The sequence below is a fragment of the Tamandua tetradactyla genome, chromosome 5 (genome assembly GCF_023851605.1).
Source record: "Tamandua tetradactyla isolate mTamTet1 chromosome 5, mTamTet1.pri, whole genome shotgun sequence".
Lineage (NCBI taxonomy): Eukaryota > Metazoa > Chordata > Mammalia > Pilosa > Myrmecophagidae > Tamandua > Tamandua tetradactyla.
The window spans coordinates 4009025-4023888 of record NC_135331.1 but is presented as its reverse complement, the minus strand read 5'-3'; the positions used below and the strand labels follow the sequence as shown (position 1 = coordinate 4023888).

At 47.2% G+C, this 14864-nt stretch overlaps 1 protein-coding gene across 3 annotated transcripts in view; it reads left to right on the top strand.

Annotated features, from left to right (window-relative positions):
• Window positions 1-14864, top strand: part of GLT1D1 (glycosyltransferase 1 domain containing 1) — an 83289-nt gene that overhangs the window by 43871 nt on the left and 24554 nt on the right. For all 3 annotated transcript variants that reach the window (XR_013175448.1, XM_077159551.1, XM_077159550.1), the window contains 3 exons: window positions 369-425; window positions 7358-7453; window positions 8104-8153. Coding sequence is in view for 2 of the 3 variants with exons in the window: in XM_077159551.1 (XP_077015666.1) it covers window positions 369-425; window positions 7358-7453; window positions 8104-8153 (203 nt within the window). In the remaining variant the exon portion in view is untranslated. The remainder of the gene's footprint in view (window positions 1-368; window positions 426-7357; window positions 7454-8103; window positions 8154-14864) is intronic.

Genomic DNA, 14864 nt, shown 5'->3' with positions numbered 1-14864 from the left:
TGTCCAGTTATTCAGAGAATTTAAAACTTAAATTGGACTGAATAAGTGAAACAGCCAGCAGGCAGCAATACAGGATTTGGAGTTTTAAGTAGAGAGAATATTTATGTGGGGCTAGGGAAGTTTAACTGGTGATGTTTAGAAACCCGGTGCTCGCATGCATGTTTTAGGAACTCAGGGTTCCTGTGTGCAGGGGGCGGGGTAGCCGAGGACTGGGTCGCGGGGCTGGGAGTGGGGGAAGCCTCTCTCTTGGAAATCACAAGCTGGAGGAATTGCTGGGAATTCCTGAAGCCCCCAATTTAATGTCAATGCAAACTAACTGGTGGTCTCCGGAAAGTAACATTTCTCCTTTTCTCTTTCCTTTGGCCCAGGAATTACAACCATACCAAACACTGCCTTTAACTGGAACAGTTTCCTTCAGCGTGCAGGTAGGGCGTTAACCGGTCTTGTGCGATTGTGATGGTGTTGTTTAGCTTTTCCATCCGTGACAGTGACTTGTGTGTTATCTCCACGTGGTTTTGAAAAAGATGGGCCAAAGAAACTTGCTGTCTTCAGGAAAAGGGTAGAAAGGGACGTGAATCGGAGCAAGGCACGATTACAGAGCAAACGTCATTTGTCTGTTCTCTGACTTCACTTGTGGGTTCCCCCCTGAGAAGTGGAGAAGCAGCAGCTCAGGCCCTTTCTCATGCCATTTTCAGGAGCTATTTCTTGATTTGTTTAGTATCATTGTAATGCATTTGCTCTTTCAAAGGACAGCAGGCTCGTGTTCATTTTATCTTACTGTATTAACTACACACGTAATAAATGACCTTTGTCAAAAATAAGGTGATACACGTCAGCAAAAAGAAATAAAAATATGATCGCTTAGAATCTCAGCACCCAGAAGGAGCAGTGATTGATGTTTTGATGTGATATTTCTCAACAATTTGTGTGTGTGTTGTACAAAAATACAATCAAGCAGACTTACTACTTTAACCTGTCTTACTCATTCAGTGTCAGTGAGAACAGAGCTACTTCACCCTTTCAAAATATTTTTTAAATAATGGTAACATTTACACATAGTAAAATGCAAAGTTCTCAAATATAAAAGTAGATGGACTTTTTTTAACTTTTTTATTGTATAGTATAACATATATACAAAGCAAAGAAATAAAAAAAACAATAGTTTTCAAAGCACTCTTCAACAAGTAGTTACAGGACAAATTCCAGAGTGTGTCATGGGCTACCATACGATCCTCTCAGATTTTTCCTTCTAGCTGCTCCAGAATATAGGAGGCTAGAGGGCTTAAATATTTTTTAGCATCACAATTGACTTTTTTTCCTTCTTTTTTTTGTGAAAAATAGCATATATATATATAAGCTATAAATTTCAAAGCACGACACCACAATTAGTTTTGGACATATTTCCGAGTTTGACATGGGTTACAATTCCACACTTTGAGGTTTTTACTTCTAGCTGCTCTAAAATACTGGAGCCTAAAAGAGATATCAGTTTAATGATTCAACATTCATATTCATTTGTTAAATCCTATCTTCTCTGTATAACTCTGCCATCACCTTTGATCTTTTCATCCCTCTCTTTAGGGGTATTTGGGCTATGGCAATTCTAAATTCTTTCACATTGAAAGAGTCTGTCACTAATATGGGGTAGGGAGATGAACTAGCTGATGTTCTGGAGAGGCTGGGCCCTCTAGGTTTCATGACTTATCTGGACCAGGGACCCATCTGGAGGTTGCAGGTTTCTGGAAAGTTACTCTAGTACTTGGAACCCTTGTGGAATCTTATATGTTGCCCTAGGTGTTCTTTAGGATTGGCTGGAATAGTCCTGGTTGGGGGTTGGCAGGTTATGATAGGTAGCAAGGTCTACCTGAAGCTTGCGTGAGAGCAATCTCCAGAGTAGCCTCTGAACTCTATTTGAACTCTCTCTGCCACTGACACTTTATTAGTTGCACTTCTTTTCCCCCATTTGATCAGGATGGAATTGTTGATCCCATGGTGCCAGGTCTGGATTCATCCCTGGGAGTCCTCTCCCATGTTGCCAGGGAGACTTTCACCCCTGGATGTCATGTCCTATGGAGTGGGGAGGGCAGTGATGTCACTTGCAGAATCGTTGGGTTAGAGAGTGAGGCCACAAAAAGTAGATGCGCTTTTGACAAGTGTATATGTCCATGTAAGAAATACCCAAACAAGACTGAGAAGAACATTTGCATTGCCCCAGAAAGCTTCCTTGGGCCTTCTTTGTTATTCAGTTCGATCTCTCAATAGGCAACCCCCATTCTCCTTTCTCTTACCATAGATTTGTTGTGCCCATTCTTGATTTTTATCTAAGTGGAATCATACAGTAGTTTTCAGTAATCATATCTGGCTTTCTTTGCTCAACATAATTTTTTGAGATTTATCCATTTTGCTGAGCATATCTGTGGTGCATTCTTTTTAATTGCTGAGTAGTGTTCCATTGTGGCTATACCACAAAGGGTGCTGAATCCCTAATTCACTTCTGAGTTGTTTTCAGTTTTTGATTATTAAGAATAAAACTATCGGGCGGGCCGCGGTGGCTCAGCGGGCAAAGTGCTTGCCTGCTATGCCGGAGGACCTCGGTTCGATTCCCGGCCCCAGCCCATGTAACAAAAACGGAGAAACAGAATACAATAAAACAAGAAAATGTTTAAAGATGTTTCCCTTTCTTCCTTCCTTCCTTCCTTCTATCCTTCCTTCCTTCTCTCTGTCTTTCCTTTAAAAAAAAAAAAAAAAAAAGAATAAAACTATCAATGACACTCTTGTCCAAGGTTTTTGACGATGTATGTTTTCACTTCTCTAGGATACATACATGCCTGTAAGTGGAACAGCTGGAGTATAGGATAGATCTGTCTTTAATTTTATAAGAAACAGACATTTTTAAAGTGCTGTACCATTTTACATTTCCACAGGAGTTGATGAGTGTTCTGGTTTGCTAGCTGCCAAATGCAACACACCAGCGATGGGTTGGCTTTTAATATAAGGGGATTTATTTCGTTAGTTATTCAGAGGAAAGGCAGCTAACCTTCAACTGAGGTTCTTTCTTACATAGGAAGGCACAGGGTGATCTCTGCTGCCCTTCTCTCCAGGCCTCTGGGTTCCAACAACTTTCCCCGGGGTGATTCCTTTTTGCATCTCCAAAGGCCTGGGCTGAGCTGCGAGTGCTGAGATGAGGAATGCTGAGCTGCTTGGGCTGTGCTACATTGTGCTCTCTCATTTAAGCACCAGCCAGTTAAGTCAAATGTCATTCATTGCAGCAGGCACGCCTCCTAGCCGACTGCAGACGTGATCAGCAACAGATGAGGTTCACGTGCCATTGGCTCATGTCCGTAGCAACAGAACTAGGTGCCTTCACCTGGCAAAGCTGACAACTGAATCTCACTACCGCAATGAGAATTCCAATTGCTCCAGCTCCTTGCAGTCATTGGGTCGACAGTCATTTTAATTTTAGCTATGTCTAGGGAATAATGAAATGGTATGTCATTGTGGTTTTAGTTTTTCATTTCTCTAATGACCAAGGTGTTGAGCAGCTTTTCACGTGAAGTGTGTGGCCAAGACATTTGTTCATTTTTTTACTGGGTTGTCTTTTTGTTACTGATTTGTTGGGGTTCTTTATATATTCTGGATGCAAGTCTTCTGTCTGATACGTGTGTTAGGAATATTTTCTCCCATTAGCTAGTTTGTCTTTTCATTTTCTTAACCATGTCTTTTGAAGAGCAGAAGTATAGAATTTTGTTAATGTCCAGTTTATCGTTTTTTCTGTTAGTGCATTTTGAGTTCCATATGAGAAATCTTTGCTTACTAAGGGCACAAAAATGTTTTACATATTTTTCCTAGACATTTCAGCATCTTGGCTTTTTTATTGAGGATTATAATCCATCTGAAATTAATGTTTGTGTGTGGTATGATGTAGAGATCAAAATTCATTTGTTTCTGTACCAATATGCAGTTATTCCGATATCATTTATAGAAACTCCCCCTGCCTCATTCAATTACTCTGTGCCTTTGCTGAATCTGTTTGTTATGTATGAGTGTTCATTGATAGTTATATGTCTATTTCATGCCAACGCATGTACTGTCTTCATTACAGAAGGTTTCTTCTGGAAATCAGGTCGTACTAACCAACAACTCTGTACTTTTTCAAAATTGGTCTGGTTATCTTAGGGTTTTTGCATTTTCATGTAAGTTTTAGAATCCTCTTGTCAGTTTCTGCCTACAGACCCTGTTGCATTGAATCCATTGATCAATACAGGGAGAAAGGGAGAATTAAGATCTTAAAAATATCGTGTCTTCAGGTCTGGGAGCGGCCTCACAGGCTGACCCACCCATTGCTCTGGGCAAAGGGGCTCGAACAGCTAAAATCAGATCAACCCATGGAAACTGAAGCATCAGATTTCTTTTGCTTTAACCTGAAGTGTCCCTCCCTAGAGACAACAGTGCAGCTGCTACGCGGGCAAACCCTAGGGTGGGGATGTGAAAGTGGCAGGTCCTGTTGTCAGCTTCTGAGAAAAGGCCGAGAGTGCTGCATCAGTTCCCTGCTCTTAGCAAACCCGAAGGCGCCCCAAGCTTGTTTTCACTCCACGAACTTCAAACAAAACCTTTGCCACATACTATACATCCGTGTTAGGGTCCCCTGAAAAGAAAAATTTCCGAGTGTTTTATTAGAAATAATTTTCTTAGTGTCTCCATCAATCTCTGCGACGACAGCAACAGCCGTTCTCGGCCTTACAAATGTGCAGTTGCCTTGTCCCATCCTGAGTCGGGCTTCAGGGCCAGTGGGCCTGTTTTAAATGGCCTGGCGTGAGGTCACTTCATCTTCCGTAGGCCGTGGGCCACGGGGGCAGTGTCACCGAGATTCATGATTTTCAAAAGAAGAATGGTTTGTCCTCGAGTTCTGCGGGCCGTTTCATTTGTCTTACTGCTGAGTGATTCACAGAGCAGGCGAGAGAGGTGCCTGGGGAGGCCTTCTCAGATGGAGTTTAATCTTAACATGAGCAATTAGGAGATGTAAATGTATGCAGAGGCTGTGGGCACAGGGGAGCTGTGGGCACAGGGGGAGCTGGGCACGAGGGAGCTGTGGGCACAGGGAGATCTGGGCACGGGGGAGCTGTGGGCACAGGGGGAGCTGGGCACGGGGGAGCTGTGCGCACAGGGGGAGCTGGGCATGGGGGAGCTGTGCGCACAGGGGGAGCTGGGCATGGGGGAGCTGTGCGCACAGGGGGAACTGGGCATGGGGGAGGCGTGGGCATGGGGGGGCTGAGGCCGTGACTGCAGGAGCTGGACGTGTTCGCTGTTTGCTTACGGGTGGGTGTTAACCTCATCTGTGACTCTGGGTTTATGACCAGATGTCTGCCCTGACTTGTGCAGTTATGAGTCTCTAATGAGTATTTCAGACACAGTGGGCTGTGCCCGCCACCCTCCCTCATCTTCCTGGGAACCTGTAACGCTGGTCTGTCACTTCCATGCTGGGATTCAGACACAGAAAACAGAAGATGGAGCGAATTTGCTACAGAGCTTAGTGACCAAGTCCTTCTGCTCTGAATTCTCAGGAACTAGTAACCTTGACTGCAAAGGGAGTTGGTTGAGATGGGCCTCATTTAACCCATCATGGAAATAGGTGGGTGGGTGATTGGTCCCTCTGGTTTATAGGGTGTTTCTTAAATAGCTGATGTCAGTTTTGTGATGCGGTCGCCTCCTACACTGGTTTATTTTGACAACTTTCAGTTACATCTCTAAGTGCCAAGTCTCCAAAGTTTGAAACCTTAAGCTAGCCAAATCCCATTTTTGCACTGATTTACTGTGATCAAATAAAAGAGGGCTAAGTAGTAATTTTTCATGTATATTTACAGGAGCTATTCTGATGAGAAGGTCTGTGAGTTCACATCCAAGTAGTTTCCTGGTCCCTGAGTTTCTCTACATATTTCCATAGACATTTTAAATGTGAGGATTCAGTGTTCTGTATGGTTTTTGCTTTCATATGCCAATGGCCGGGGCACCTGAGCATAGTTCCTCCCAAACCGTCAGACCTAATAACCATGAAAGTGAAATTTGACTGGACCACTCCGTCTTTATTCTATTTTGCTTTTTATTTTATTTTATTTCTATTTTCCATTTTATTTTATTTCTAGTTCTGTTTTGACTTTGATTTTTCCTTCCCTCCCTCCCCTCTATTTGTATTTCTATGGAAGCTCTAATATGCCCAACTCAGATTGCAATGCTTTCTTTCCCCGGACGATTTCCAGGAATTCCTTTGAAAATGTACAAAGGTGAAGTTCCTCGAGCCCCTGGTACTTACCCAGCCCAAGTGCAGGTTTTTCAGCTAAGAGTCACGCTGACTCCTTGTGTCTGTCCAGCAGCCCCGAAGCTGGCACAGGGCGAGAGGACGGGGCAGCTCGGCTGGCGGTGCCAGGCGCTGGACCAGGCCACATATTCAGCCTGTTGGTGCCAGGCCACAGGTAGCGAGGTGTATCAAAGTAGAGGGAAAAAACAGATTTCCAAAACTACCCTTGTCACAGGGCAAAAATAAGGAATTAAGTAGCATCCCCCTTCCTAGACTTCTCACAGGTTCTTCAAGTAGAGATTTTTTCGGATGCCACCTCTAGATGCCTTCTTTGTGGGGTGCTGGGTAGGGAGGCCCAGCTAGGTGGCTCTGCTCCCCGTCCAGGTATCCAGGGTGCTGGGTGGGGAGGCGCCCCCGTCACTTCAGCTGCCTGGAGCTGCCTGATCCCACCTGGCCTCACCTCCCTGTTTCGTGCCCGCGCAGGCTGGCCAGGCCGTGCACAAGTGGGTGGGAGCAGACTCAGTGGACACTGCAAGGCCAGTCCCGGCTGCCCCGACACAGGCCGTGGGGGTCCACCTGCCTGACTGCAGGGGACAGGCATCTGCCACAGCTGTCCGCTTCACCGCTTTCAGCCTGGCAACTCAAAACCCTTTTCTCTTGTGCATATAAAGGTGTGCTCATTTAAAGGTGTGTGCCCGTGTGCAGATACACAAGATCAAGTACATTAGTACAGAAGCCATTTCCTACGTTCACGAGGAAAATATTTGTCCGAAGTGGAATCGGGTCCAAGCATTTTCTAGGTGTCTGGTCCAGGTTTCAGTAGCGATTGCACCGCTCTCTCCTGCTCTGTCCTGATAGCAGCAGAGAAGCATTTGTACTCGGTAGGCTGAGCTCAGCCCGGGCTGAGCCAGGAGGAGAAAGACTTAGTGCGCAGAAATGGACTTAGTAAGGAAGTCGGGAGAGGAGATGCTCAGAAGTCAGAGACGAACGCTGGGGAACTCGCCTGGAGCATGCAGCCATGTTTTCCGGCACAGCCCTTCACGCTGTGAACATCTTCCGTTGCAGGGATTAACCAAAGTGCTGATAATCTACACGTGTTTCTTTTGATATGTGGACTCAGACGGGTGAAGGACCCTCTTTTTTTGGTGGATGCGTTTTCAGGTACGTTGCCGAGTTATCTTCCTCCTTTGTCTGCAGAAGCCTCTTTTGGGAATGGGCCTGAGAATTTCCCTGCAGGGCTTCCAGTTCATTTTCTCATTCTTTTACCTAAGAGAAACTGTTTCTAAGTAAGGGAGAGTCAGCTAAGTCCTGACCTTGAAAACAACTGAAAAATAACTTATGGTCTTAATAGCTCTGGGTTGAAACTTTTGTTTACCTTTCTGTTTGCCTGAGCCCATCAGGTTCTGAGAAAATCATAAAAATATCAAACAATTCCAGTGCTGGGATGCTTTCATGCAAATATGTTTTACTTATGCCAATTTGCTTGATGTGCTTAAAGTTCTATTTCATTGCTTAAGTTAATCTATATACTGTTCAGTAGCCTCTGAAATTCATATTGGGTTGTGATGGCACATTAGCCCTAATTATCAGATACCCAATAAATGAGAAGTCTGGACAATGTGTAGCATTAAAAAAAAAGCTTACTTACAAGTATAAAATGTGAAATATATACATTTTAAATAAATATAAATGGATTGATTATAAATGAAAGCAAACTGACATGCAACAATTTATATTAAGCTTGTGGTTTGGGCTGTGACTTAAACCTATTTTTAATGTTATTTTTTCCCCTTTTCTTTTTTCCTCCCAAGAATGGCACCAAGAAGAGCCCCACGTTTACCTGGTGATTATAGGTCCTGAGGTAAGTCGATGTGCTAGAAACTTTGTCTCATCTCAGTTTTCTTCTTTACACTTTTCACGTAGTTTCTTAGTTTACATTACCTTTATAGCCAAATAATTTATTTTTCTAAGTAAGCAAAGTATGACTGCCTTTTTAAAAATGAAAACTAAGCCAAGCTTAAAGATCTTCAGGTTTTTACTGTATATATACATATGTATTTTTCGGTATGCTGTATGGGGGGTCACATCTCAGTCTTCTTCCATGTGAGCATCCCGTTATTGCAGCACCACCTGCTGGATTTTTGTTGTTGTTGTTGTTTGTTTTGGGGAAGTGCCTGGGCTGGGATTCGAACCCAGGTCTCCCGCATAGCAGGTGAGAATTCCTCCACTGAACTGCCCTTGCAATCTTAAGTGCATACTTTTCTTGCTAGAGACTATAACATAATTCTCACAGAAATAAGGAGTCATATAGTAAAAGTCACGTAAGTGACCGACAGGCCCGGCTGGGCTCCTCTCCCTGGGGTCTATGGGTGTGACCTTGGGGTGGTCTTCATAGTGAACCCAGGCCACCTGAGGGCCCATATGCTAATGGGGTGGCCAGGTGGGGCCAACCCCCCTGCAGCCTTACCAGAAAGACCAACCAGGTGGTCAGGGTGGGGGCTCCCAGCAGGTGGCATGGCCCACCTCCCGAGCCTCCGGAAGGGCAGGGGCTGCAGGTTGGGCTCAACCGTGGGGAGCCCCCCAAGTGTGGGTGCACATCGCTGTGTGGGAGGGGCCGCGCCCTGACACCAGGTGTGGGATGGGACGCGGCGGCCAAGACCCTCCCAGGGTCTTCTCCTTTGCCTCCTTTACTGTAATAAAGTCCCAATCCTAGTACGGTGCTCTCAGCAACACCTGCGAGACCCCAAGGGGGATGGGGGGAGCCCCGACTTTGCAGCCGGTTGGGGGGACCTGCGGGTGGCCTGGGCCCCACCCTGCACTTGGCACCTGCAGAAAGGGGTAGAGAGGATGCCCTGTGCCCAGCTCGGCCTGCCCTGTGGGGGGGAGCCGGGGAGGGGGTGCCAGGGAGGGGGTGCCGGGGAGTGGGTGCCTGCGGGCTTCGCAGCTGGGGCAGAAGCTGTGGTGGAGGTGGGTGGTACAAGTTTAAGTCATCCTTTTCTGAGGGGTCAGTCTGAAGCTATGCATAAGGCAGACCTTGTCTGGGGGCCACATTGTTTTTGAGGATCCCTTTTATTTCTCAAGAAATAAACTCAGGGCTTTTTTTCCAACCGAGCACCAGATTTTGTTGTCGACTTGCATTTAGGAGCCATGTGATCCATAAAATAAGTGCCTTTAAACACCAGAGCCACACTGTATGTGAGGGATACCCATGCAGATCCCAGGGAACTGAGACAGTGAAAGATGTGGGAATCCTGTGTCCATCCTGTGCTGACCCCAGAACATTTGCTTGTCCCTTCAGCAAACGGTCCTAGCGCCCACTCCATCCTGCGCACAGCTCTAGGCATCTCAGACTCGAGAATCCTGACCATGGCCTTGATTATCTCATGAAAATGAGCCGGCACTTACTCCCAGCAGTGTTGGGAACAAGCATACTTGGCGTTCCCAGCTGCGAGCGTGGCAGTCACAATGCCCTTTCTTGTGGGTTGCACTGCAGGGCTGCGTGTCCGCCATGTGAGCACACCTGCCACTCCTGCATGAATACGCCCCTCATGTCCTGTCCCCCTTCGCCCAGCAGGGGTGGCTGAGCGTGTGAGACCAGACGTGTGAGCACTAGACTAGGCATCTCAGGGTCTCCTCTGTGGGGAAGCTCCTTTCCTGACCCCTGGTGCCCACCCAGGAAGCAGCGAGGGTCGCAGGCTTTGCCCTGCAGGATTCCTGGCCCCGGCTGCCCTGTGCTGTCATGGACCTGCTGGACATGGGGTCTCGTCAGGATGCTTCTCCGGCTGAGTTGTGGCCCCGGGAATCGGGCTGGGCTTCCGTCGGGACACAGCGTTCCCCGACAGGCAGAGTGGGGAGTGGGGGATGGAGAGAGGAGCCCCAGGAGCAGCCGTGGAATGGGGAGGGAAAGACACAGCCCCCAAGTGCCTCTCAGCGTGATGGAAAAGCCACGGGTGGGCCGCCCTGTCTTCATGGAGAAAGCAGCGCCTCGAGGAGGCCTTGGTTTGGGACGCCCCCAGCCTCAGATCCGCGACCCAGTGAGTTCCTGCTGTTTAGGCCGCGCAGCGCATGGTTCTAAAGGGCCTTTGGAAATACTGTTTACCTAAGAAAAGCCCACACAGCGGGTACAATTCCAGGGAGGAGAATCCGCGTGACCAGGCCGGCCAGCTCGTGGAGCAGGAGTGACGCGCTCCGGTCACTGTGTATCCGCCTCATACACAGCACACGCGCATGCACACGCACACACTCATCGGGCACGCATGGGCAGCACACACACACGCATGCTCCCACACTCAGGACCAGCTTTTGGGCAGTTACCAGATGATTCCCAGTGCACTAATGATGTACAGATAAAGTCCTTATTATCATTTTTAATTCTCTTTCCATCCTTCTGGTAGGAAAGCCCGATTGAAGGAAAACATTTTTGTTTGTGGGAACTCTTACTCATCCCCCTTGTTCACCAAGAGAGTGGCACTGGGCCTGGAGCTGCGGCCTGGTGGCAACTGTGCATAGCGAGGATCGGGAAACGGGGGTTTCTTCTGCCTTGCTATGATATTCTATTTTTAGTGAGTGATGTTGGCTTTCCAATTATGAAAATTTTTCTTTAAAAATAAGTTGAATTGGGCTTCAAGAAAAATATTAAGCAAGCAGCCATCCAGATGGTCTGCAGATATGACACACCGTGAAAGTGTGCACAAATAGTCAAAGTTTAGGAAACAGTTTTATCAAGCATCAGTGTGCACCCGGAGGAGAAAAGCGTTTGCAGCCACCGAACTGAAGGTGGCCTGATGTCTCTGTTTGGCTTTTTCTACATGGCGTGTCCCTTTAAAAACCTGCAGGCAGGTGGCAAATTTGGAAACACGTGTAGCGATAAATAGATGAAGGCAGCCCTTTTCTAGAGAAGTGCGGTCTTGGGAAGCATTTAATCTGGCAGCAGATGAGCAGAAGATGCAGGATGTGGGAGCAGGCAGCCCCTTTCCTGGGTTTTTGGGAGCTCAGCTGCCTGCAGGGGAGAGACGCAGGCCCCTCGTGCTTCCAAATGAGTTTGTGAGGGGTCAGCTTTTCAGAGAGACACCGTCCACTGTTTCATATTGTTTTGCTTTTTTTTCCATGATTAAAAGCAGAGGAGCAATTTTCCCTACCCTGAGGGCCTCTGCCTTTCCTAACTTTTGTTTTGGAGATATACCACCTTCCGTCGAAACCTTGTCTTCTTGAGAAAGAATGGGTGGAAAAAAGATTTCTCTTTCCTAATTTGACTGTAAGAAAAACTGACCTTTAGGCTCAGAGTTTTCAGGATTGTGGGTCTGTTGTGCCGATTTTTCCTGGAGAAGTGGCAATCCCAGGGGAATGATTGTTTTTTTTCAATGTGTGTGTGGAATGTCTTAAGTAAGCATACCCGTGGGTGTGCACACACACTTAGACACACTCTGTGGCCTTGGTGGTCAGCAGAACACGCAGCTGCACTGTGTTTACTGTCTGGAGGGAGGCCGTCCCCGAGTGGCGTTGAATGAGGACTGTCATGGCCGCCCTGATGAGGCACCTCCCTGGGGCCTGACCGTCCAGGATTAGGGGTGGAGGGTGGACTGCAGCTGGGCTCAGGTGCAGCAGGTACACAGGTGGGAGGGGGGGCTGGGAACGCGGCAGCCCTCCCAGGGTGTCCAGCGGTCCGTCCGCCCCACTTCTAAGCTCTGACATCCACCTAATGACAGGATGCTTTGTAGGCAAATGTGGACAAGACAAGTCTCTAGGGCACCTTCCCCCAAAACTGGACACCCCTGCCCCCAGAGCCCCGGCACAGCGGTGCAGCAAAGAATGCAGATTCCACTGTAATGAGAGAAACAGTAGATAAGGGAAGTGGGCACTGCTGTGGAGGGTCGGGACCCGAATTAGCAAGGACTGTTCCGAGACTGCCTTCAGCTCATTGCCATGAGCTATTAATTCTAAAGCATTTTCTCCATGGGCGCTGTGTGTCTCCAGTTAAAACTCCTGTAGGAATTGAGGAGATGTACCCTTTGGTGGCAAACCTACTGCTTGGCGAAACCAGGAATAAATGCCAGGTGCCGTGCCATGCTCGGAATCTCTGTCTGCAGCCAGCAGCCCAACCTCCGGCCACTCGAGGACGCGGACACAGGTGCGGAGGTTGGGGACCTGGCCGCTGGCTCCCTGCCCTGCCTCTTAAAGCTGTTTTCCCATTGAAGGGGAGATAGCAACTGCTTCCTCCCAACCCTTGAAGTCACCTCAGCGGACAGGAAAGTGTGAAGTGAGCTTCTCGGGTGGCACTTCCTCCAGCTCTGGGTCCCTCTGACAGCCTTTCTGCTTCTCGGTTCCCTAGGCCCCACCACAGTTCACAGCTCGTCAACTAGGCACACGGCGCAGACCCTCCAGTAACCCAGCTAGGCCTGCAGGTGCTGTGCGCTTTTCCACCATAACCCGTCACCAGCTGGGAATAGTTCCTATTTCCCAGAAGCCCGTTTGCCTATTTCCATGGTGTAAATGCTTCTCCTGTGGCAATTTCAAGCCACCAACCTGTTGTCGCCGAACGGGTTGAGAAGAGATGCCTGCATGGGGCGACCGATTCCAGCACTTTGCGTAGTGACACACGGCCCCTACACACGCACATACACAAGGAGCAGACTCTGCCAGAAAACACTTTCTTGTATTTCGTGCAGGGCTGGCACTCTGGTGTTTAGAAACTAGGTTCTCTGCCATGCTTTGCTGTACTGTTCTGGTCTGTATCATTCCAAGAAAAAGGTATGTTTTTATCTAGACATTGATTTCACGATTCCTTCCATTATCTGCAGTGTGACGAGCACTGATGACGCTGCTCTGGATGGTACGTGCCCATGTCTGTGTATACATGCGTGTGTACACGTGTGTGTGTGTGTACACGTGTGTGAGAGCAGCGAGATGCCCTCCCTCTCCGAGGCCATGCCCTTCCTGTGTGACTCTCCCCCGGCCCCGGCCAGGTCCGGTGTGACCCTCTCCCCTGTGCTGCTCTGACCACTCCATGTAGATGCCCACCGCCCTCGGAACTCAGAATACCCTCCACCAGGTTATTCTCAGTCAGGGACTCAGCTTAACATCTCTTCCGAATTCAGAACTCGGAGGAGACAAAAGCGGTTTTACACTCGAATTTGAATATTTTACTACCATGTTATGGATTCATATTCCGATGGCTTGGAAAAGGATGTGAGAAGTGGGCGCGAGGGCAAATCTCAGAACTCATTAAAATTCCTTTTTTAACAAATATCTCACAGGTTAGACACCCTGAATAATGGAATTATTATTATTATTATTGGTTTTTATTTATTTATTTTTAACTTTTATTAATTAAAGAAAAATTACAAGAAAGAAACACAAACATTCCCAACACATACACTCAGCAATTCACATTATCATCACATAGTTGCATATTCATCATCATGATCATTTCCCAGAACATTTGCAACAATTCAGAAAAAGAAATAAAACAAAAACAGAAAAAAAAAATTTTACATACCATACCCCTTACCCCTCCCTTTCACTGATCACTAGCATTTCAAACTAAATTTATTTTAACATTTGTTCCCCCTATTATTTTTTTTTATTCCATATGTTCCTCTCATCTTTTGACAAGGTAGATAAAAGGAGCATCAGACACAAGGTTTTCACAATCATACAGTCACATTGTGAAAGCTATATCATTATACAATCATCCTGAAGAAACATGGCTACTGGAACACAGCTCTACATTTTCAGGCAGTTCCCTCCAGCCTCTCCATTACATCTTGACTAATAAGGTTATATCTACTTAATGCGTAAGAATAACCTCCAGGATAACCTCTCGACTCTGTTTGGAATCTCTTAGCCATTGACACTTTGTCTCATTTCTCTCTTCCCCCTTTTGGTGGAGAAGGTTTTCTCAATCCCTTGATGCTGGGTCTCAGCTCATTCCAGGATTTCTGTCCCACGTTGCCAGGAAGATCCACACCCCAGGGAGTCATGTCCCACATAGACAGCGGGAGGGTGATGAGTTTGCTTGTTGTGTTGGCTGGAGAGAGAGGCCACATCTGAGCAACAAAAGAGGTTCTCTTGGGGGTGACTCTTAGGCCTAATTTTAAGTAGGCTTGACCTATCCTTTGTGGGGTTAAGTTTCATATGAACAAACCCCAAGACTGGGGGGCTCAGCCTATAGCTTTGGTTGTCCATACTGCTTGTGAGAATATCAAGAATTCAACTTGGGGAGGTTGAGTTTTCCCCTGTTCTCACCATTCCCTGAAGGGGACATTGCAAATACTTTTTAATGGAGTTATTTTTGACACCTAATGTAAGTTCTTCGGCAGAAATGAATCATTGTAGCACATCCTTCTTCAGTCCGTTCTTCCTTTCTTTTAGCTGCAAAACTCCACGACTAAGTAAACCCTCTAGATATAGACTGCATCCTTCTGAAGGGCTCTGACTTAGCCAGCTCGTGTTCGGTGCCTCTTAGTCCGAAACTGTGCTGACCTAGGCAGGCAGCGTGTCCTGCACGAGAGCACAGTGTGCTGTTGGGGTGCCGGCACGTGCTGTGCGGTGGCTTCTGCCGCCCCTTCCTGGG